General features: G+C 37.6%; 1 protein-coding gene and 1 long non-coding RNA gene across 2 annotated transcripts; one reads left to right on the forward strand and one right to left on the reverse strand.

Moving 5' to 3' along the window:
* Window positions 1-5,735: 5,735 nt before the first annotated feature.
* LOC101743372 (43 kDa receptor-associated protein of the synapse homolog) lies at window positions 5,736-23,027 on the reverse strand. Its single transcript, XM_004930807.5, has 14 exons — window positions 22,743-23,027; window positions 21,180-21,275; window positions 19,949-20,062; window positions 18,368-18,450; window positions 17,489-17,655; window positions 16,340-16,491; window positions 15,036-15,158; window positions 11,309-11,492; window positions 10,249-10,449; window positions 9,904-10,013; window positions 8,847-9,027; window positions 7,816-8,006; window positions 6,753-6,888; window positions 5,736-6,431 (listed from the first exon to the last, which is right to left on the reverse strand). The coding sequence occupies exons 3-14, from the start codon at window positions 19,984-19,986 to the stop codon at window positions 6,336-6,338; spliced, it is 1,662 nt and encodes a 553-aa protein (XP_004930864.4). The 5' UTR covers window positions 19,987-20,062; window positions 21,180-21,275; window positions 22,743-23,027; the 3' UTR covers window positions 5,736-6,335.
* Window positions 11,502-13,219, forward strand: LOC134201145 (uncharacterized). Its single transcript, XR_009976351.1, has 2 exons — window positions 11,502-12,368; window positions 12,651-13,219. It is a non-coding gene; the product is annotated as an uncharacterized LOC134201145 (long non-coding RNA).
* Window positions 23,028-24,493: the final 1,466 nt, after the last annotated feature.

Consider the following 24,493-nt stretch of genomic DNA (forward strand, 5'->3'; position numbering starts at 1 on the left):
TGCAGATTAACCTTAATGACTGGGTCTCGAATTGCAAATTATGAAAACAAGTAAATGAAGTTTTTTAATTGTTTATATTTATGCACACTGTAATGTGCTTCAAGTTTCCATCTCGCTCGCGCTTTTAACAGTGATCAAAAGTACGAGCAAGACGGAATGAGTAAAAATTTTACTATTATTAATATAAATTTAAGTAGCTTCCAATGAATTCAGTGACGTAATCATCAGAATATAAATGAATCTTAAGATTCACTTAGTATATTAGCTAGAGGGAGATTTTTAATCGGACATTTTATATTTAAGCGTTGTTGCATTTGAATTTCAACGGTCAAGCACATCGCAGTCTTTTTTTAGTTTTTATTGCTTAGATGGGTTGATGAACTCACAGCCCATCCGGTGTTAATGGTTACTGGAGCCCATAGACATCTACAACGTAAATGCCGCCACCCACCTTGAGATATGAATTCTAAGGTTTCAGTATAGTTACCTGTCTGCTTAGTATGAGTTTTGAACTTCTCGATCGCGTAAAAGTTAACTCAAATTTGTATGGAGTTAGAACAACTTCCCTTCGTTTGCCGCTAGGGACGCTGTTTCAACTCCATACAAATTTGAGTTAACTTTTACGCGATCGAGAAGTTAAAAAACTCGCACTAAGCACACTGGCCGCTATTGAAGGATATTTAGCTAGTTCAGCACGCAAATATGAGTCGTCTATTATCAAAGGTGGCAATCTGTGCATTTGGACAAAAAAATGTTATTGATATGTCAATACAGATTGATTTGAATATAATCGTCTCCTTCAAAGAATACGGTTCAAAACCTGCATTAAATAAAGGTTAAATGAAATACTTAACCTGTTATTTATCTAAGATGTCGTTCAGAAGAGTTTTGTGACTGCCAATGGAATACAAAGTCAATAATTCGTTTTTCTGATTTACCAATAATTGTCCAAAAGTCACATTGCCGGCTTTGATAATAGTCGACTCATATCCTTTGTTTTTTTTGCTGAATCGGCTTTATCTATGCTATCTATGGAGGCTGCGGTGTTTGGGGGCGCCGGCCTTTGTACTTACAATGAACCCGTTACATTTGCACCTATTCCATTTTGACCGCGCGTTTACTGTGTGCCTAGTGCAAGTTTTTTAACGTTCCCGATAGCGTAAAAGTTAACTGACATTTGTATGCAATTGGAACAGTGCCCCTAGCGACTAACGTTCCAACTCCATACAAATTTGAGTTAACTTTTACGCGATCGAGAAGTTAAAAAACTCGCACCAAGCACACTGGAGGGCGCTAGGGTAGTCATTGCACATTGGCGCTAAAGGGGCTGAAGACGCTTTTGGTTTTCTTTGGTTTGACTGTTAAGAGATTTTTTTGCGTATATCATTAACGTCCTGTTTATTTCTACCGCCAAGGAGTCAAGGACGAGAAACCAGTAATCAAATAAAATGCAACTAAAATTTTGCTTTATCGCTTCTAACAAAAGTTACCCGTGTACATCAAAGTCCTTAGGGAAATAATAAATAATTCAATAAATACTTGTTATATTATATACAAAGCTATATAAGTGATCGGATCACATTTGAACCGACCCTCATGTTTAACGAGATAAAAATATTCTACAATATTAACGTGTAAATAATCTTTGTAATTACAAGAGAACATGAATCAATACATGATAGTTTGAAAAATAAATAAATAAATATTTAAATCACAGCCTTGTAATAAATTTGATGAATTAATTATGATAAATTTTCACAGACTTAAATCTAGGTTTCGTGCATTCTAAATTCTAGATTTTATAGTGTGATTTACGGAAACATTTTTCGATAGAACTATTATTTATAGAGAGTAGATAACATTTTTTTTTATATTAAGTATACGAATAGTAGTCTATGGTCGTTCATATTATTGATTGAAATGGAGGGTAGAGGTATCTGTCTTATGTGAAAGATAAATTGATATAATGTTTTCGATAGCGTAAAAGTTTACTCAAATTTGTAAGAAGTTGGAACAGCGCCCCTAGCGGCAAACTATCCAACTCCATACAAATTTGAGTTAACTTTTACGATACCGAGAACGTTCAAAAACTCGCACTCAATTCAAATAGCAATATGATTTTCTGTAAATAATTTGTTGAATTTCAGCTTATAAATATAGATATTTGTTTTATTCGTAATAGGACGTAATAGAAAATGTATTTTGTGTATAAATGTCTTATAGTAGTTTAAGGACAGAAAATGATTTACATATGACTCGATTTCAAATGAAGAGAATGTATAGTAAGTGAAATGTAGGTCATATACAATGATTCAGAAACTGGGATAATAAAGGTGGTGAAAGAAATTGAACTCGAAGTTTTAAAAAAAACATGAACCATTATCCCCTTCTACCTTGCACTACCATTTCCATACATCTCTTAGTCACATGCATCTTCTTTCTACGCATCACATGTCCACACCACGCTAACCGTCCGCTCCTTAATTTGTTGATTACCGGGGCTACTTACACACTTCCTCTTTTACGTTTTTCCACTAAATTTGTATGGAGTTGGAACGTTTGCCTACATTTGCCGCTAGGGGCGCTGTTCTAAATACATACAAATCTGAGTTAGGGGCGCTGTTCTAAATACATACAAATCTGAGTTAACTTTTACGCTATCGAGAACGTTAAAAAACTCGCACTAAGCACACTGGAGTTTATATTATGAAATACATTTCAGAATAAATCACGGAGGCCACGAGGTTAAATTGAAAACACACTGATCTTCAAAAACTTACATCTAAATAACATTTTTATTTAAACATCTGAAGGTTATAAAAACAGTGATAGATTCTCATAGTTATAGTATAATAAAATCTTAATTTGAATATTCATTTACAATGAAAATCATGTGATACAATGCGAAAGAGGTCAGTCGTGTAGCTTGTTAAGAGTGGAACTTTTTTCTCTTTTTTAAAGTTTGTGTTTTTAGTTTGGTTTTTTCACCAGCTAATACTGACCTATTCTGTGCTTCAAAACTATATTGCACATAATTGTTCCACGAATTCAGATTAGGACAAGAAATTTAATACATATCATAATAATATCGAGCGGTGAATGGTTATTTGGTTTTAACGACATTTTTGCAATATTACAGGAGTACTATTTAAAGGTTAAAAAATTTGGCAAAAATACCATCTTCAGCTATTTGAATGGGGTAAACTTAATTGAAGTTCAATTAAAAACATTTGAATTGTTAATGCTGTTAAGAAATAAAATTGAGCCGGTGTATGTATAATATGTACATGTATATATATACTTATTAATGTTCTACAAATACATTTTTTTTGTAAACGATTATAATATTTTCGAATGAGAAATGAATTTGAATAAATTTGAGAGGAAGAGAGAAAGAAAATGTGTGTTCGCACCTATCTCTTGACCCTACAGTAATATACGAAACGTAACTCTCTCTCTCTCTATCTTCACTAACTTATATCTCCCTCTCAACTTCCGTGTCACCCGATCACACTTTTCGTAACGCTCTCATCACACATTCACCAGCTTACTCTCCAAGTCAAGCGTGCGTTAAGAAGTTTTACTTCAAAAACATAAATCGGTCTCTATTTTTATGTTACGTCGCGTTTATTTATATGACTCTTGTAGTTTTTCTGTATATTTTGTGCTCTTCAATCAAACTAATGTAGTGGTATATAAATTTACCTTTTTAAATATCTAATTGACTTTTAATAATTAATGGCAGTTTAATATATTATGATAGTCCATTTTTTATCTACATCTGAATAAATACTATAATGAGTTAATATTTTATCTAGTCCACTACAAAAAAATATATTTAGATACACAAGTTTGTGTATGCACGTACGCCATTTTTAATAAGTCTTCGATTTACAAATCAATAACAGAAGGTAACAATTAACAGTGCGTTGAAAACTGTTTTGTTAATTTTAATAATATTTTAATAATAAATAAACCTTATAATTATTTATCTGTAACACAACTACAACACAATTTTAATTATACAAAATGAATTTACCGCCATTTTGATTTTTAATAGTTTTCTCTCTTGTACGGCCATTTTTGTTTTTTTAATTAGTGCGTTCGTGTGGTTTTAGTTTGTGGAAACCTAAAATTGTATTAACTACACGGTTTTATTATTAATCTCCATGTAGTACAGACATAATAATAAATAAATAAATAATACATAGTAGCAGATAATACATATTGTTACGCGGGTAAGAGTAACGCCATCTATCGCCAAATAGCAGAACAAAGGATCTAGTAGCATCTAAAACGCCTGAGAAGTACAACGCCATCTATTGTCACATAACGGAAACACACAATACTCGACTTGTGTGGAATGTTCTCGACGATTCTAGGGATTTCATCTCGACTATAAAAGCGTTGCAGAGATGGCACGCAGTTAGTTATTAATCGGGACTACTCGAAGCGAAACAGCGAACGGATCACCTGAAGCGAAGCGGAACAAGCGAATTGAGAATTTTAAAGTGTGTGTGAAGTGTTTTAAGTGTTCTAAGTGCTAAATACAGTTTTAAGTTGTACTTAGGTGGAACTTTTTATTTATCCCGAACCTCAGCGCGTGTAACAATATATACATAATTTTAATGTTTATAGTTTTCTCATGCACGGCCATTTCTGTTTTGGTATTTAATTGTCAATGGATACGTGTAGTCGAAGTCTGTGGAAACTATAAATTGAAGACATGAGCGGATGAAGGGGACATGATACAATTTGTTAATTTTGAGAAAGCGGACCACAAACTTTTGTTACTTTTACTTTTTCTTCGTACATAAATCTTTCATCACATGCTATTTCCAAAAATAGCCTTTAAGCCCCGAGTTTTAAGTTCTAATATGGTTAATAGGCTCATAATACCTTCATTCAATGTAAAAGCTCAAAAATCTTAAAAACGGTACGTAACCCCTTCATCCACTTATGTCTTCAATTGTATTACCTACATGATTTTAGCATTAGTCTGCACGTAGTAAACACATCACTTCGACCGGTGAAAAGCTATTTGGTTTGAACGGCATTTTTGCAACTTTACAGGAGGACCATTATGTGTTTAAAATTTGTTGTTGATGCTAAATGAAACCGACTTTATGAAGATAAATGTCGCGTATTAACCGAAATGTTGCCATATACCAAGTAGTAGTTGTTTTATTTTTCTAACCGAAATGGCAAAGGTATCTTACCATACAGCCTAATCCTTTATAAATATAATTATTTCTGAATATAATCTGATAATATGAAATGAAATTAGATGAGATGAAATGAGATGACATGGGATGAAAATTAAATATAATCTCAGTAAAATGGTGGTCGTTTACTGAGATTTTTTCAGTGGACTTTTTGGAGGATCCCGAGAAGTTACGTCCAGCGGCTTTGTTTTATTCTCCCGTATTTGTGAACTTTCACAAATACTAAACAGTCAATAAACTACTGTTATTACGCATTTAAACCTGAAGAAACACTAAATAGACAAAGTAAAACAAGTCACAAAACTTCACTCCTCGGGTTCCCGCCAAAAAGTCCTAACGATAGATAATACATACATTTAGATTATTTTTAAATCACAATTTTCATAACACGCATAAGGATCTTTCAAACGCACAATACAACATTTATTATTTTAATACTAAGTATAATTTTCAACGTCAAATTTTCCCATAAAAAGCCCACTATCGATATATTAAAATAAAAACACTTACTTATCAATAAAATATTGCTTGAAAATGATAATTTATATTCTCTCTTATCCTAAATAAATTACAAATAACATCTTTTTGATCTTCTCATTTAAATTCCTCTAATATCTTTTGGCATTTTTTTCTTTTTAATTTCTTTATGGCAAAGGAGTATCAGTATTAGACCTATTTTTTTTTCAAATAGCTTTTTAATTTTTTTAATTAACCTCAATTCTCTCTGATTGTTTGATTCCACGTTCATAATCAATGTCTTTTAATCTGAGATGCACCAACCGCACAATAGATGCACAATCCACAAATATATCAGATTTGTCTTGTGTGAAATTGGGTTCTGGTCGTATGATGACTTAGGATACTACTCCCCACTTCTTCGAATGGGTGTCGTTATAGGGAGGCATTCACCGGAAAATGGGCGGTAGAGTTATCCGACTATTACACCAGGGTACTCTTTAACCGGTATTTATTGTTATGGGGGTTTTTCTGCCGCAAAAAACAGGTTTGAAGGGTGGGGCGGTTGAATTACAACCCAAGGTCCCTACCACCACCCACGCCATAAAGGATCCGTCAACAAAATGGCCGCTGTAACGCTGGATAATTCCAAGTTTAAACACTAGATGTCGCCTGTTGGCTGCTGTGGTCCGACAGTACGGAGTTCAGGTCGGATTCGCGAAGCGTCGGTGGCGTGCCGAACGGAAAGTCCTAGAAGGATTACGAAATCGAATTCACATTTACTGGTGGTAGGACGTCTTGAGAGTCCGCACTGGTAGGTACCACCGCCTGCCTATTTCTGCCGTGACACAGTACCGCGTTTCGGTTTGAAAGTTGAAGTAGCCATTGTACTGCTAAAACTGAGACCTTAGAACTTATATCTCAATGTGGGTGGAGGCATTTATGTTGTAGATGTCTATAGACTCCGATGAGCAGTGAGGTCGTCCACCCATCTATGCAGGAATCCAAGATATCGCCATCGACTTATGGTGAAGCTTAAACATCTAAGTGCGAGTAGGGTGGTGTGTGTACCTGCGCGGGAAGCGTGCGGGGTGCGGGCGGGGCAGGCGGAGGGGGGCGCGCGGCGCGGGGTGATGCGCACTCCGCACACTCCGCGCCGCCCCCCGCGCGCAGCGTCGACCGCCGTGACCACGACTCCGGCATACAGCTGCGGACCGACTTTTTTTAAGGTATTTTCGGACTTGGTAACTAAGACCTTTAGGTCATGTCTTTTTTTAATTTATATGAAATGTTTAATTTATATGAAATAATTTTATGAAAAATGATAATATGGAATGAAATGAAATGAAGATGATTAATTTGAGACATTAATCAACTGGGATGAAATTAAATGAAATAAGTTAAGATGATATGGGATGAAACATAATCTCAGTAAAATGGTGGTTATTTACTAAGACTTTTTCAGTGGACTTTTTGGAGAATCCCGAGAAGTTACGTCCAGCGGCTTTTTTTCATTTTCCCACATTCGTATACTTTCACATATACTAAACTGTTAATAAACCACCGTTATTACGCATTTAAACCCGAAGAAACACTAAATAGACAAAATAAAACAAATCACACAATTTCACTCCTCGCGTTCCCGCCAAAAAGTCCGCTGCGGACCGACGTCTCCACTCATCACAGACTCACAGGACCCTATACTGGTCTATCTACTTGTAAGGTCTAATTTCACGTATTCGTTATTGTAATTTCTGTTACTTATTACTATTGTTACAATCAATATTATTTCTGGCGTATCAAATCCTAGGTAACTAAATTCTAAATGTAGATTTAATTACTTCTACAGTTCATTAAAACCGATGAATATAGTATGTCCCCTTTATGGTGGGATTTTTTTTTCTGAACAGCTCACACATGGACTATGCTTTGTCTATGGTATTAATTAACTTTGCCAAGAAAAAAAATTTAGCATGAACTAAATGACTTTCTTTAAATAGATATTTTATATTACTTTGAGGCAAAGGGGTAAGGTTAAAAAGGGGTAATATTAAGAAAAGTTGTCCGTGCCACTTCTCCCGACTTCTCAAGGCTTCCCAACTTCTCCTCACTTCGCTACTTTTGTCGTACTCACGCGTGGTGCACGATGTGCGCGCACGGCAACGCCGCCAGCGGCTCGGGCTGCTCCGCGAGCGGCTCCCTGCATCGGGCGCAGGCCGGGGCTCCCCAGGCGGCCGCGGCTCTTTTCTGCCTCGCTGCAGCCTTGTTGTCGCCCAACGCGGTGTAGATCTCGGCTAGGCGGAGTCGAACCCGTCGTACCAGCATCTATAAAATACGATTATTTACGGGCTTAAGTTAAAAACCAGTTAGACCAGAGGTCTTTTCCATTTTTCTATACGGAGCGGAGACCTGGACCCTTAAAGCGGCTGATCGCAAACGCGTGGGTGCTTTTGAGATGTGGTGCTGGAGAAGAACGCTCCGGATACCTTCGGACAGCGAAGAGAAGCAATCTGTCTATCTTAGATCACTTGCAGATCAAGACAAGACTGTCCACACTCTGCCTTCGCCGCGCACTCGAGTACTTCGGTCATATTCCTCGGAAAACACCGGATAGCTTAGAGCAGGGGCTCCCAAACTTATTTTGTTTACTACCCACTTTGAGAATAATAATTATTTTTTATCGCCCTCCTTTTTTTAACCTACTTAAAAACCACTATAGCGAGAGCTCAGTCGGTGTCCTCCTAAATGAAATTACAAATCGCTTACCAAGCCTCTACACAACACCCCCATTTTTTTTCTGGGTCTCTTACCGCCCCCCTTTAGGCTTGCAGCGATCACAAGGGGGCGTTATTGCCTACTTTGAGAAAGGCTGGCTTAGAGAGACTATTCGTGACAGGGAAGATCGAGGGAAAGTCGCGGTCGGATTTGGTCAAACCAGCTTTGGTTTGACCAAATCCGCACCATACTCGAGATCCCATTCCACGACGCCCTTCGTGCGGCCAATGGTTGGAGGTGCTGGCGGGATATACAAGGAGTAAAATCCTGTCGAAATATAATGGTCACGATCCTCAGCACTGAGGGAACGACGCGAGAAGGAGACCAGTCCCTATATCAAGATCTGGAGGCGAGAACCGGAGACTCAACCAGTTTTAAGACGTCAGAAACCTTGGCTCCGACGGAAGTGGCGACTTCCAGTAATCTCGTGTTGAACTCGAGCGGACGACAGTTGCAGATCCTGTTCTGCAGACGGAGAGCCTCCAGGCAGCGCGCGGCGCCGTCCATGGCCTCCATCTGGGCCAGACGGTCGCCTAATGCCTGGCCCGCGCCCATGGCCACTTCGTAGTGCCTGAAAGAGAACGTTTAGTTATAACATAGCATGACTTCAATATGGGTGACGTCATTTGAGGTCTAAATAGGCGACGTTGTAACCATGAATGGTCATCATTTTAAAGCTACAATTCAATACTGATTTCGACAAGGTTTTTTTTTCCATATAATATAAATTAATGCGCGTAAGTTATACAGTACAATACGGTTAGCACATGTGACGTCATATGTTATGATTAGTGTTGATCGAGTGTTAGGAATGTCCACAATTAGATCTGTTCCGATAGGTTCAGATTTAAATTCGTCTAGATGGCGTCTGTTGTTTTTACTATGACACGAAATCTCCTTGGTGTGCTCACAGTAAGTGCGCTAAATTTCATCAGACATCAGACAAACAGACATTGACTTTTATACATTACAAATTTGATGGTTAATAAAGAACAATCGTGATTCTGCGAGATTGATTGATATTAAAACCGATGATGATATATTTAGTTGGTCAAGCGGCCAATCTGACGTGAAGTTGTTGCACCAGGCCACGAATATAACAACGCAATTCCCATCGTCTTCGTACGATCGAACCCTCAATTGCATAACGGCTGCCAAGCTATCTGGTGGTTTACTGGTGGTAGGACCTCTTGAGTCCGCACGGGTTGGTACCACCGCCCTACCTATTTCTGCCGTGAAGTGGAAATGCGTTTCGGTTTGAAGGGTGGGGCAGCCGTTGTAACTATACTAGGTCCTTAGAACTTGTGTCTCAAGGTGGGTGGCGCATTTACGTTGTAGATGTCTATGGGCTCCAGTAACCACTTAACACCAGGTGGGCTGTGAGCTCGTCCACCCATCTAAGCAATAAATAAATAAAAACTTAGACGGTCGTCGCGAAGGAGCTTACCTGAGAGCTTTGCCGACGTCGCACTTCCGTCGGTAGACGTCGCCGGCGATGCGGACGGCGCGAGCGTAGCAGCCCTGGTCCCCGGCCACCGCCGCCAGCCGCAGCGCCTCCTGGGACAGAAGCGTCACCAGATCAGCTGCGCGGCTCGTGCGGCGACCCACGCGAGGGTGGACCCACGCCACGGGTCATAAAACCCATTAAAAAAAAAGTTTTTTTTTGCCCTTGTAGGCAGACGAGCTTACGGCCCACCTCATGGCAAGTGGTTACCGTCGCCCATGGACTTCGGCAATGCCAGGAGCAGAGCCAAGCCGCTGTCTACCGTAAACCGTTTATTCGTTGACTTACGTTGCAGTAGTCGTGCGCGTCTCCGAGCTCGCCGCGGGCGCGCAAGGCGGCCGCCATTTGCAGCAGCGCCGTGCGGTGGTGACGCGTGTTGAGGTCGGCGGCGCGCGGGCCCCGGCCCAGGTCGCAGGCCCGCGCCGCGCACGCCACCGCGCGCTCCGCGTCCCGCAGCCGCCGCCACAGCTCAGACAGACCCACGTACACCTTTTTTTAATACGCTCTTATTAGCTTCAGTTTTTTTTCCTACCTATGCCGATAGCCTTGAGAGGCTATTTCACCCTAACGTGTGGGTGAACTCACGGGGCTCAAACCGAAGTGTTGCTAACACTGGCCCTAGCAAGAGCAGTGCTTCGCAGAATCTACCACCGGATCGGAAACGCGACAACGGCGAGAAACTCAGTGGGCTGTTTCTATGAGTTAAGCTTCAGACGTATGTATGTAAGTGTATGTAACGGAATCTTTGAACATTATTTTGACCCCCTTCAAAACGTCGGATTAACTCCAAAGTTGGTATACTTATTAAGGACCGATGATAATTGTATAATAAAAAAAATAATTGAAAAAATAAATGTTGAAAAAATTGAAATTTAACTAAAAAGTGAAAAATAAATAATAGTTTAAAAAAACTAACAAAATACGCTTTTATAGAAAATCCAACTAAAAAATATAAAATAAATTTTAATAAATTTGAATTAAAAGTAGTGTAAGAAAAAATGATTTTATTGTAAAAAAGCGCGAGGTGCTTGGTAAGTTTGTTTGTCCTCTTTGCATTCAACTATTAACAATTTATTCTATTCCGGAGTGTTATTTCAACAATAATGTATTTAAATGGAAAAGCAACGTTTGCCGGGTCGGCTAGCTTTAAAATAAAAATTATCCTACATTTATTCGTTTTGTGGACTGTTTGGCGGCTTTTGTGATAAGCGCCCGGGGCATGATGGACGCTCGAGAAGAGTACTCTGCAGTCGGGCTGTGCCTCTCAGATTGCTGATGTCCACGGGCAATGAACAATAGCAAAGTGGCTGCTTCGCGGTGGCAATAGATCAGATCAAACACAATTTACCTGTAGCAATAGCGTGTTGTCGTTCTGCGCCTGCGCCACTGCAAGAGCTTTCTGGAAGCCGTCCATGGCCTTGGAGAAAGCTCCGAGCTCTAAGCTCACGGAGGCCACGGTGAGGTGGACGTAGCCGGCCGTGGAGCCGCCGCCGCAGTCGTTGTACAGAGCGTGGCGGGCGTACGAGAGAGCTCTGTTGCAAACATAGAGTTACTATTCTAACTGGAGTGCTTACTTCGTTTGACATAATAACTAAAAATATACTTTATCTCTATGGCTTAAAGTTTATTTTTAAATAGCAAAAGATGTAAGGAAAAACGGTCTGAAAAGAGAATGATTATTAAGTGGTGGTGTCCCTCTCGCACATTTTACAAACAAAAAGCAGTGTTGCTAGCTTAGGGGATTTTCCGTAAAATCTCGGAATTTGGACCCCCGTCTTAGTTATCAAAAATGGCTTTTAGTGGTTAGTGGATTTTTTAGTAGCTTGGGCGTTGTTGAAAATTATCGAAAAGGTTAAAATCAATCCACTTTACAGGATTTTAAACATTTTATGACAATAATATATCTAAATACATATTATTTAAACGATGTGACTTAAACTTAACTAGAAAATGTTGCGACAATTTAGAATTTCCATCAACGTCAATAATTAAATTGGTTCAAAATAAACGTACAAAGTTATGGTGAAATTAGTTTCTGATGATGACAATTTATTAAAATAAATTATATAAGAAGTATTGATTATATGATATATATTGATTTTTAATAGAACATCATGTATTAATAAAGCTCATTAACAAAAAAATTATTGTTCTATATTAATAAGAACTCTGTTTAATGGAAAATGTAATGGTAGGTACGTAGATTTCTGATGGTTTTCATGTTGAATTTGGTGGGAAGCCAGATTAATTGTTGGCATCACCGAAAAAGAGCTATGAATGGATTAAAAGAAAAATGGCGTCTATTTACGTTTGTAGTGCGAAGTTAAAATGGCACTGATACAGCTTGTGGCTTGTTTTTTTTCGAAAATCGTGAAACTTTCCGTGTAATCATGGTGAACACTTTTAATGTAAGTGGTTTTAAGCGAGAATCCTCTCCAGTTTGTGGAATATCCTTCCATATGTCAGATTCATTGATAAATTTTTACTAGTGTGAGCATATATTTTTAAAATGTGAGATATTTTTTCTCATTATAATATTTAATACCATTTGTCTTGTAAATTGTACTTAATCTATGTCATATACTAAATTTGAAAAAACAATCGTGAAAACTATAATTTTGCAATGTATTTTTTATATTATAAGAGCCATCACGTAGTATTTTTTGAACTTTTTTTATTGTATTGAATAGCGTCGCACGCAAGCATGTATATCATTTGCCTGACGTTAAGCCAACGAGGAGGATCTTCTAGTAAATATGACGTTGGAATTTCTGGAAAATGTTCTATATAAAGGTCAAACAAGAAGAATCAAGTACTCAAACGCAAGAAATAAAAAATACCCCGAGAAAAGCAAAATTACGACAAGATGTTAAGGTATTGAAACAAAAACTTAAAAGCCGCGAAATAGTGATTGTAAATATAAAGTCGATTTTAGATTTATTAAAGAAAAATGGCGATTTTTAATTGAATTGAAATTTAAATTGCGAAATTTTAATGATACTCATGGTCCACTTAGATATTGATTAAAATAAATTATGTATTTCGTTGAAAAAAAAGAATTTACTTAAAATAGAGGAAATGTTATATTATAAGACTACAGAAAATTAACTGAACTTAATAATAATAATATAACCAATATTTTGTAAATAGACATCAAGTACTATGTGTATTGTGTTATGTGTATTGACTTGTCATTTAAGAGTTATTTAATTGTCTACATATAACAAATAAATGAATTTCAGTTCATTTCATTTTATTACCCATTGTGTTTTATTTCCTAAAATGTAACTAGTAGACTTAATATACACGTGTCATGAAAATAGCACAGAAGTAAAAATACAAGCAATTTTAAATCAATTGAAGATGTGAATGTAGGAAAAGAGCACCCGATACGCGCAGACCATGTGTGTTGCAATGTCTCACTTAGTGTGTCAAATATTAATTTGCACGGCCCACTTAGCCAGTACATTAAAGTAGGAATTGCGTAATTAAGTTCAGTATTCGGACGTTAAACATGAGTTTGAGGAAGTTTAAGTAATAGAACTGAGGTAATGATGTTTGTAATAAAACTCAGTGCTAGATTTTCGACAACGCAGCAACTTCCAAAAAAAACCGTCGAAAAAAAGTCACCATGACGACGAAGCAATGTTTAGAATTGAATTTACATAAATAAAACGTTGCAAGCACGTGTTTTGTATTTACATAGGGTTACACAGAATTACTTAAGGTAAATTCAAAACTGATGCATGTGTATAATTGTGTCCTATAAATACATTTTATATGGTCACCACATTAGACAAGGACACCGCGACCAAAAAGTATTCTCTTTCGAGACCGATTTCTCGGCATTAGACAGCACTCCAGTTGTAGGTACTTATTAACTCCATGGTTGCAAATAACATAGATTTTTTTTAAAGATCTTATGGCCTGGCAACGGGACCTTTAAGCCAAGTCTTATTTTCCTCAAATTCTGTAATAATAATATGAAGCGGAAAAAATGAGATGAAGTTGGTTAATTTGAGATTGAGGATGAAATTTAATGAAACGAAATGGCATGAGATGAAATAAAGTCTAAATCAATATTGTGGTTATTTAATGAGATATTTTTAGTGGCCGTATTTTTGGAAGATTCCTTCCTTTTTTTAAATAATATTAAATTGGTAGGGGCTCTCAATAAGCAAAAAAAAAAGCAATCCGAAATAGGCGAATACACAAAAAGATTCTTAATATAAACAAGCTTATAGCGTAAGTACTAGTAGTGGGGTGTATTGTTTGCAGGGGTAGCCGCCACCACCCTGAGGAGATAAATCAGAAGATAACATGAAAAATGAATGCACCTTTCACAGGACTATCAACACGACCCTTGGTTAACTGGTAGATAATGCCTTAGGCATTTAATACATTAATGTACTTTTGTGCATAAAGCAGATTTAAAAAAAACAAGTAATATATCGTCGTTATCAATCCAAAATCTGTTATGTGCACTTTTTCAGATTTTTACTTTATGACCTTTTCGTATAGTTCACAGCCCTATCTACCGTATAAAAAAAACTGTTATGTGTCTATAGCTTTAATATTTATCTATATAGATTTCATTTGATATAGTTCTTAAAAAATCACCTTCATCTATATTATATATAAAAATGAATTGCTGGCTAAAACTCGAGAACGGCTGGATCGATTTGGATAATTTTGTTCTTGAATTATTTGTGGGAGTCCAGAGAAGGTTTAAAATGTAGATAAATATGAAAATGCTCGGAATTAAATAAAAATAACAATTTTGTTTTTCCTTTGAAGTGTTCCCTGTCGGACGGATTGTTTGTTTTAAGTTTATTTTATACAAAAGCTTAGGTCCTTTATTTATCGATTGAGGCACTACGAAGTCTGCCAAAGTCTACGAATTTTATACGATAATGTTTTTACTGGTTAATTCTAAATAGAGTTTTTGCACATAGCAGATCTTGGTTTGACAGCGACGATGTTTCAAGATAGTCGGCGGCTTTTTCGTCGTGATATCTACGGGCATGCAGCTTCAGCTGGTCTCATTAGTCTACTGCGATTGGCTGCCTTCTCACCTGTCCAGCCCGCCCAGGGTTTGGTGAGCCCTCGCCAAGTTGAGGTACGCCTCGGCCCGCATCGGAGCGGAGTCCAGCTCTTCGGAAATACCTAGTTGTCTGTTTGCGAACTCCAACGATTCTCTACAACGTAAAACGGACAAATGCTTAGCTCAATGAAACCGCTAATACAGTTTCATTTCGCGTACATATTTGTATTGTTACGCGCTGGGGTTCGGGATAAATAATAAGTTTCACCAAAGCACAACTAAAAACTGTATTCAACTTTCTTTCTTTTTTTTCCTACCTAAGCTGATAGCCTTGAGAGGCTATTTCAGCGTAACCATAACTAGTAGGTGAGCTCACGGGGCTCAAACCGGAGTGATGCTAACACTGATCCTAGCAAGAGCAGTGCTTCGCAGAATCTACCACCGGATCGGAAACGCGATCCGCTGAGAAGATCCGGCGAGAAACTCAGTGGGCTGTGTCTATGGGTTAATTCGCTCGTCGAGCGACGGGTTCGACGAGGACGGTGACCGGTACTGTATTCAACACTTAAACACTTCACAAACGCTTTAAAATTCTCAATTCGCTTCTTCCGCTTCGCTTCAGGTGATCCGTTCGCTGTTTCGATTCAAGTAGTTTCGATTACTGACTAACTGCGTGCCATCTCTGCAACGCTTTTATAGCCGATACCACATCCCTAGAATTATCGAGAATATTCCACACATTTCGAGTATTGTGTTTCCGCTATCTGACAATAGATGGCGTTGTACTTCTCGAGCGTTCTAGATGCTACTAGATCTTTCGATATTCGTTCGATTATTCGGCGATAGCTGGCGTTACTCTTACTGGCGTAACACTATATTTACTTTTTTTTAACACGTCGACTGCCTAATATATACATAGGTGTCTTAATACTAAGCGTCTGGATTACCAAACTTTGTCTTCTTTTATTTTTAATGTATATCATTTAGGTTCCTAGAAATAGATTCATTCTCGGTGTTCTTGGATTCGTTTTTCCCAGAGTCTACTAGATATTCCGGCGCCCTTATTAACAGAAATCGACACAATTACTTCAGTGCGCCGCGTAGGGCACCGGTGACCTACACATCAATCAAAGGGCTAATCTAATTCTGTGTATGGTATTAAACAAAAACAAAAATGGGATTACTTTAAGCCCTCTTGTGGATTTTAAAGGATCCCACAAAGAAACTTCACAAAAGCAACAACGGTTTTTAAATTTATGGTGTGTCGAAAAGAGATAGCAGCAGAAAAAGAACGGGACAGGCTCACACGCTAAATCCTCTGGTTCTCCGCCTTACCTGTACTTCCCAAAGTCCATGTACGCCTGGTACAGATGTCCTAAGAGGGCGAACTTGTCGTTTCTGTGTCTGACGCCGCGCAACGCTGACAGCCATACCTTGACGGCCTGGCGCTGCTCGTTCTGACCGTACAGACGGACCCCGCGTTCAATCTGGCCAATTGACATTGCTATTGACACATAGACACCTGACACATTTTTACTGGTAGTAGGACCTCTTGTGAGTCCGCGCGGGTAGGTACCACCACCTTGCCTATTTCAGTCGTGAAGCAGTAATGCGTTTAGGTTTGAAGGGTGAGGCAGCCGTTGTAACTATACTTGAGAGAGAGCTTATATCTCGAGGCGGGTGGCGCATTTACGTTGTAGATGTCTATGGGCTCCAGTAACCACTTAACACCAGGTGGGCTGCGAGCTCATCCACCCATCTAAGCAATAAAAAAAAAGCGAAATGTCGTTTAAACCAAATAACCTTTCACCAGTCGATATATTGTTAGAAGCTATCCAGCAATTAATATCGTTGCTACAAAACTAAGTTTCTTAGTCTGTTAATTTCCCACGATCATACCACTACATACCTACTACTGTTACTTAAAAAATATCATTGTTTTTAATATAGAAAGCACTTAGATTTTAATAGGTCTTTTTTTCTCTCCACCTTATCCCACTAGATGGGATCGGTACAGCTAATTTTTCTCTGCCATTCTCTTCTATCAGCCGTCATCTCAACACTCACTTCTCTCTCTCTCTCTCATAACGTCATTCACACACTCCATCCATGTCTTCTTCAGTCGACCTCTTCCTCCTCTACCTTGCACTACCATTTCCATACATCTCCTAGTCACATGCATCTTCTCTCTACGCATCACATGTCCACACCACACTAACCGTCCGCTCTTTAATTTGTTGATTACCGGGGCTACTTTCACACTTCCTCTGCTATACTCATTTTTTTAACAGGTAAATAATGAAATTAAAAAAATAAATTTAAGAGGAGATTCCTTAGCTGATGCTACATTAAGTACCTGAATCGAATTGCTGCTTTAGGGTTCTGGGGGTACACAAAATACACGCCGTGATATAAACGAATAAATCAATTAAAACCGATCATCTTGTTTACGATAACGAAAAAGAAATGACTCAATAAACTCACCTTCCGCCTGGCCAGGTACTGGTCGAGTCTAGACCGGCAAACTCGGAAGCAATCCAGCAGCCCAGAGGCCGGTGGTCGGTGGGCCGGACCGAACCTCGCGCCCCAGCGCAACGCGCCATTCCTGGCCGAAGCCGGTCCTGGGTATTCCTCCGAAAATGGATATACTTCTGGAAGGGGAGTGCCTTTTATTAGCTTCAGAAGTATGTATATTAATTAGTATGTAACGGAAACATTAAACATGATTTTGACCCCCTTCAAAGCGTCGGATTAACTCGAAATTTAGTATACTTGTTAATGACCGATGACAATTCAAAATATAAAAAATTATTGACAAAATTTAAATTCAACTTAAAAATGAAAAATAAATATTATTATAGTTTAAAAAAACTAAAAAAAATACGAATAGAAAATATATATCGAATAGAAATGAATAGAAAATAAATTTTAATAAATTTGAATTAAAAATAATATAAGAAAAAACGATTTTATTGTAACAAAGCGTGGGATGCTTTTCAGGACATTATCAAAATAACCCTTCTACTCATATCTGTTCATAAAACATTTATAACTACTGATACCATTCAGTTTTTACAGTACAACGGCTGCCCCACCCTTCAAACCGAAACGCATTACTGCTTCACTGCAGAAATAGGCAGGGCGGTGGTGCCTACTCGTGCGGACTCACAAGACGTCCTACCACCAGTTTGTGATGGCTGGAGCACGTAGACTTGACATTGTGAAGACGCCAAAGCACCACGACGTCAAAGCTTTAAGTATATACACTCTTCAAGCTGGATGCGACCTACCCCCAGCAACCAATGAAGATCTTAGATCTGAGAAATGTATTCCTGTACCCTGGAACCAGTAATAGGAGCTCACCTTGCGTCTCATCGAGATGGTGTCTCGACGGATCTGGTGAACTGAGAAGACGTGTGGCTGATAACTGATGCGCCGGCACTCCGCTGGAAGAATACAAGCATGCGTGACACGCTGGTGCAGGAGTTAGCGGCCCTGACTGTTGGGTAGGAAGTCGCGGGTTCGATTCTCGCATCGGGCAAACATTATGTAATGAACTGGTTTCATTGCTCTTTGTTTGGGTGCTTTTTTATTTATATATATTTAAAGTATATTTGTCAGTATCTGGTACTCATAACACGGCATCCTAGAAGTGCAGAATGCTAATTTTTTTTTTAAATTATCCATAAAAATACTTGAAATCTATTTATATAAATGAATTGCTGTTCGTTAAGTCTCGCTAAAACTCGATATCGGCTGGACCGATTTGGCTAAGTTTGGTCTTGAATTATTTGTGGAAGTCCAGAGAAGGTTTAAAAGTTAGATAAATATGAAAATGCTCGGAATAAAATAAAAATAACAATTTTGTTTTTCCTTTGATGTGGCCACCGTCCGACGGATTACTTTTGTTTTTATAAGTTTATTTTATACAAAAGTTTAGGTCTTTTATTTATCAATTGAGGCACTTCGAAGTCTGCCGGGTCAGCTAGTCAATAATAAAAACATTACACACACTACCATGTATTTGAAACACACACGCACTCTTTTGTTTATTGTTAATGTCGTATGGGCTTAGATCCCCTTGCCTTCCCTAACAAGGAAAAATTGTACCAAAAAAAAAGAAAAAAATATCTGTGGTCTTATTAAGAATGGATTAATATTGTTTGTCTTTAATATTATTTGTCTGTAGTGTAGCCTTGGCGAAATCTGTGATTATAGATGTATAGACCTTTAAAATAGAACCATAACAATGTTCAAACTTATAATTCTCTATAATCAAAAAATCCAAAAATGAGGGTACGTAAAAATTAGAGTGATACAATTAGTGTGTTTAGTAATATCACTATCTCGCTCGCACTTTGAAGGCGTGATGTCAAAAACTGCTCTAACCTCATAATATGTTTTTCGGCAGCCTTCCCTCCAGCGTTGGTTTTTAGAGGTTTTAACTGACTTCAAATCAGAAGATTCTCAATTCGACTCCACTTTTTATAATATGTCGTTTATAATATGCGGATAATAACATGTTTTAGGTTAGGAGTATTGTGTTCTTTTTTTTTTATAATAAAATGCTCAGGATGTGTCTATATGTCGTTCAACTCTGCACTCTTCACTCTGTTTACTGCTACTTTTAAATCAGTGTGCTTAGTGCGAGTTTTTTAATGTTCTCGATAGCGTAAAAGTCAACACAAATTTGTATGCGGTTGGAACAGCGCCCCTAGCGGCAAACGTAGGCAAACGATCCAACTCCATACAAATTTAAGTTAACTTTTACGCTATCGAGAACGTTAAAAAACTAGCGCTAAGCAGACAGACCGTTTGCAACGCTTTGCCGTTGGATTTCCGAGGAGTAGTTAGCTGCCCACAGCTGGACACTTCGACTTACCCCTCCTCCCTTCCCCCCGTATGAGACAATTCTCCTTACCTCTGGCCCCCCTAGTTCCTTACCCGAGAAAGTCACGTGACTCGATAGAGTCCCACGACATATTGTGCGGGTGTCGGCGACAGGGTCACCGGGCGGTCGGGTGCATCGCTCTCCCTCTTGCACGCTGCGCGGCGTCGCTGTGCGAAAGAGACGAAATATTACAACTCCCGTCGATGATGGTTCTAGAACTTCTATGTAAGGGATAAGCAAGGCCTTAGGATTTATATGAGCGAGAATAAAATAGCTTTTATTTATTCAGAAGGGAATCTCCAGTAGTTACTCAAGAATTAGAAAGAAAATTAGTAATTAGTAAGAAAACATATTGGCCTCTTTTAAGACTTTTTGGCGGGAACGAGAAGAGCGGATTTGTATGAGTGTTTTCTTTTAATTTAGTATTTCCTCAGATTTAAAAGTGTAATTTCGTCCCAATTCATTAATGTCTCAAATAAATCAACTTCGTTTCATTTCGTACTTCATTGATTTTTCAATAAAACGGAATCTACAAAAGATTAAGCTTTATGTTGCGATACCTTCGTCTTTCCAGTTGGAAAAACGGAAATATTACGCCATCTTGTACAGGGGACAAGTTGAAAAAGTGTCCGCCTATAAACAGCGAGTTGTTGTTAGAAGACTCACCGAAGTAGCGTTAGTGTAGGACGTGAACATACTATGAATGTAGCAGTATTTAAAATACAGTAAAAGCCGTCAAAGCCGTTTACAGGTGGACGTTTTTTCAACTTGTCCCTTAAACAAGACGGTGCTCTTTACTTTTACTCTCTATACTATATTGAAGTGAAACTTCTAATGCGACTTCCAACAAGGTTGCGTTAAACGTTTAACGCTACCATGCTAGAAAGAGATAGAGCTAGAATGAATGCCTAACACTCGCACGCATGCGCGTAGTATACCTGTTACAGGCCAGCGCGAGCGTTAGCAACGAGTGGCGTCCAATATTTTAATGTAGTATTTAAAAAAAAAAATTTTTTTTTTTAAATATATATAATATAAATGTTGAAGATGTCGCATCTCTTATACAAAGCATTCCCTATTACAAGATCAATCTGATTTAAGGATGAAAAATGAAGAAAACTACAATACTACAGATCGAAAAAGAAGTTTCACTTCATTTACGTGCAACAATTTGCACGCGCTCCGCTTTTTTTTTTTAATTCCCTCTGCATTCCATTTCACGTTAAGATTACATTCAGCATCTGTTAGATGCTAGTCTTTGTATTGTTAGAGTTGGTAAGTTACCTGATTCAGACAGTTTTATGGTTATTATTTTGACAGCTCCCGTGATTCATGGCGCCATGATTTTTCTCCCTACTCAACGCCATCTTGCTTCATGATCTACAAAACAATATACATAAGAAATATTTACTCTAAGACAACCTAGAGAATATTCCAAAGGGATTATGGGAAATTATAATTTAAAAAAAAACAGGATTACCTGCGAGTGAAAGTCGTCGTGGCCTAACGGATAAGACGTTCGGTGCATTCGTGTTGAGCGATGCACCGGTGTTCGAATCTCAGGTGGGTACCAATTTTTCTAATGAAATACGTACTCAACAAATGTTCACGATTGATTTCCATGGTGAAGGAATAACATCGTGTAATAAAAATAAAACCCGCAAAATTATAATTTGAGTAATTACTGGTGGTAGGACCTCTTGTGAGTCCGCGCGGATGAGTACCGCCACCCTGCCTATTTCTGCCGTAAAGCAGTAATGCGTTTCGGTTTGAAGGGTAGGGCAGCCGTTGTAACTATACTTGAGACCTTAGAACTTATATCTCAAGGTGGGTGGCGCATTTACGTTGTGGATGTCTATGGGCTCCAGTAACCACTTAACACCAGGTGGGCTGTGAGCTCGTCCACCCATCTAAGCAATAAAAAAATAAAAAAAGTGATTTTTTTTCATGCACACTTGCCAGATTTACGAATGTTATTAAGAGAATTCAGTCTAATTAGACGAATGGAAAATGAAATAAAAAAAACTGCCTCCCTTTATCTATTTGTCCGCATTTTCTACCCATTTCATTGGGAGGTTTTATAGAAAATATCTTTAACGAGAATTTATATACATTTAATATTTAATTGTCTATTTAATAATTCAATTTAGTTAATTTCGGATTGTATGTTAATTGAAATAAACGTTAACACATTTTTAAGACATCAACAAATATTACATTAATTGTTATATTGAAAAATAATTTGCACTAAATAATATTTGAAAAATAATAATAATAATATGCTAAAACTTAAACCGCTTTGATTGTAGACATCCTTCCCGACCCAGGTCGTACGCGTAGCGACTAGGTAACCGTCACATTTAGATAATTGGGTCACAGACCTAGTTTTAAAGTCTATTTTTAACAAATTATTTTTACAATTTGCAAAATGACGCCGAATATTATTTTTTTATATCTAAAAGTTTTGTGATTGCATTATCTGTTACAGAGGTACTTACCAGCCATAAATTAATTTCGAAGTAATTGAATTAAATGCGAAAACTCTTAAGTTTGGCATACAAATTGTGATGTGAGAAGCATAGAACAAATCAACACACTAAGATTATAGATATTTTTTTTAGAATGATTCCAACACCTGTCAGTCCAATTGAGGATTGATTAGGATTTATTTTGTTTTGTAATAAAGCACAAACGTATGCACTGCTGATTAATAATCGATTTTAACTATAGGCGCAACATTAAAACGTTTTTAAAATATCACAATTTACATAACATTTTAAAATTTCGAATATCACAAATAATAGTTGGAATATTGTTTTACATTTAAATATAATATAATTTACTCACCCGTGACAATTCAATGTAATTCAGTCACTCAATTGACTCCGATTAAATTGGCGTAACAAAAAAAAAACTGTGACGTTAATTTATAGGTTATAAATAGCACTTCTCTATTGAACTTTCGGATAAAATCGTTATTTTGACTGTTTTCAGTTGTCGATATACGTGTTTTACTATACTATATTATTGTAATATAGTAATTAACTATTTAATGTATTACAATCTTATTATTGTTTAGTTTATTTTCCGTTTTCACTAATAAATGTTTCATCTGTGAAACTTGATGGCGGAGGTCCGTGGTCCCCGCCCAAGCTGACTGGTGTGTGGAAGGCTAGAGGCGGGGTGGGAGTCGCGAATCGTCCTAAAACATTTTTCATTTTTTTTTTATAATTTTTGAAATGATTATTGTTTGTCGAACATACATTTAACACATTGGATTGAAACTATTATTATATCTAGTACTGTTTTAGAGTTATAGTATGATTTATATTACAGCAATTAAAAAACAAAAGTATTACAAAAGTACAATGGGCGATCTTATCGCTACCATCGATCTCTTCCTGACAATCATCTGGTGCACAGGAATCATTTCAGGAAATAAATTAACCGCCGCGCCGTAAGCTGATCAATTGAAAAAAGAATATATAAGAATACTGTTTATGTCGAGTGGTGTAAGGCTATTTGCTTTAAGCGACATTTTGGCAACTTACATGAGAACCATTCAACGTTTGAATTAGCAACAAATATCATAACAAAAAAACTTCTTCAGCTGTTTGAATGGAGTAAACCTAAATGAAGTACGCCTAAAAAATCGATCTGTTGATGCTAATACCAAATAAAACGAGCCTTTAATTACAGCCGCTTAAACCAAATATCCTTTCATCCCTCGTTGTAATATCAATAACATAACGATATGATTATTACTACGTGACACACATTTATTACTTTAATTATGAAGATAAAACCCGAAATGATTAAAACTCATCAAAATAACCCTGAGATATGTCATTAATGTCAAGTCATAAAAATTAATGGCAAAAAATAATTTCTGTTAAATACTGCATACCCGGCAAACCCAGCAAACCCGGCAAACTTCGTACTGCCTCAATCGATAAATAAAAGACCTAAACTTCTGTATAAAATAAACTTAAAATAAACAAAAGGAATCCGTCCGATGGGGGACACATCAAAGAAAAAACAAAATTGTTATTTTTATTTAATTCCGAGAATTTTCATATTTATGTACCTTTTAAACCTTCTCGGGATTTCCAAAAATAATTCAAGACCAAAATTAGCCACATCGATCCAGCCGTTCTCGAGTTTTAGCGAGACTAACAGCAATTAATTTTTATATATAGATAGAATAGATATAGATTTAGAGTTAAATCAGCACAATATTTGTATACTGGCGAATGAGACAAATGAGAGAAAGGAAATTGTAGTAATGCGACTCCACGGCTGTCTATGTTCGATCTCAGCATCCCTCTGTCCCTCTCGGAGGGCAAGGCGCGCGCGTGGAAGCCTCGTTCCAGACACAGCGATACACTACTAAACACCGTGCCACGCTTTTATGACGATGTCTTCTTATGATAAGATCCTGGCTCCAATAACGTCCTCTGAGACAACACGATTGAACAATTGTAAACTTTAATCGTGTTTACGGATGATGCATTTTACTGTGCACGCTTCGAAGACTAATGACTGTTTTTTTGCGTAAAACAGCTGACTGACACGCGGAATATGTCGGTCTGTAGAGA

This window comes from Bombyx mori, chromosome 23 (assembly GCF_030269925.1).
Source record: "Bombyx mori chromosome 23, ASM3026992v2".
Lineage (NCBI taxonomy): Eukaryota > Metazoa > Arthropoda > Insecta > Lepidoptera > Bombycidae > Bombyx > Bombyx mori.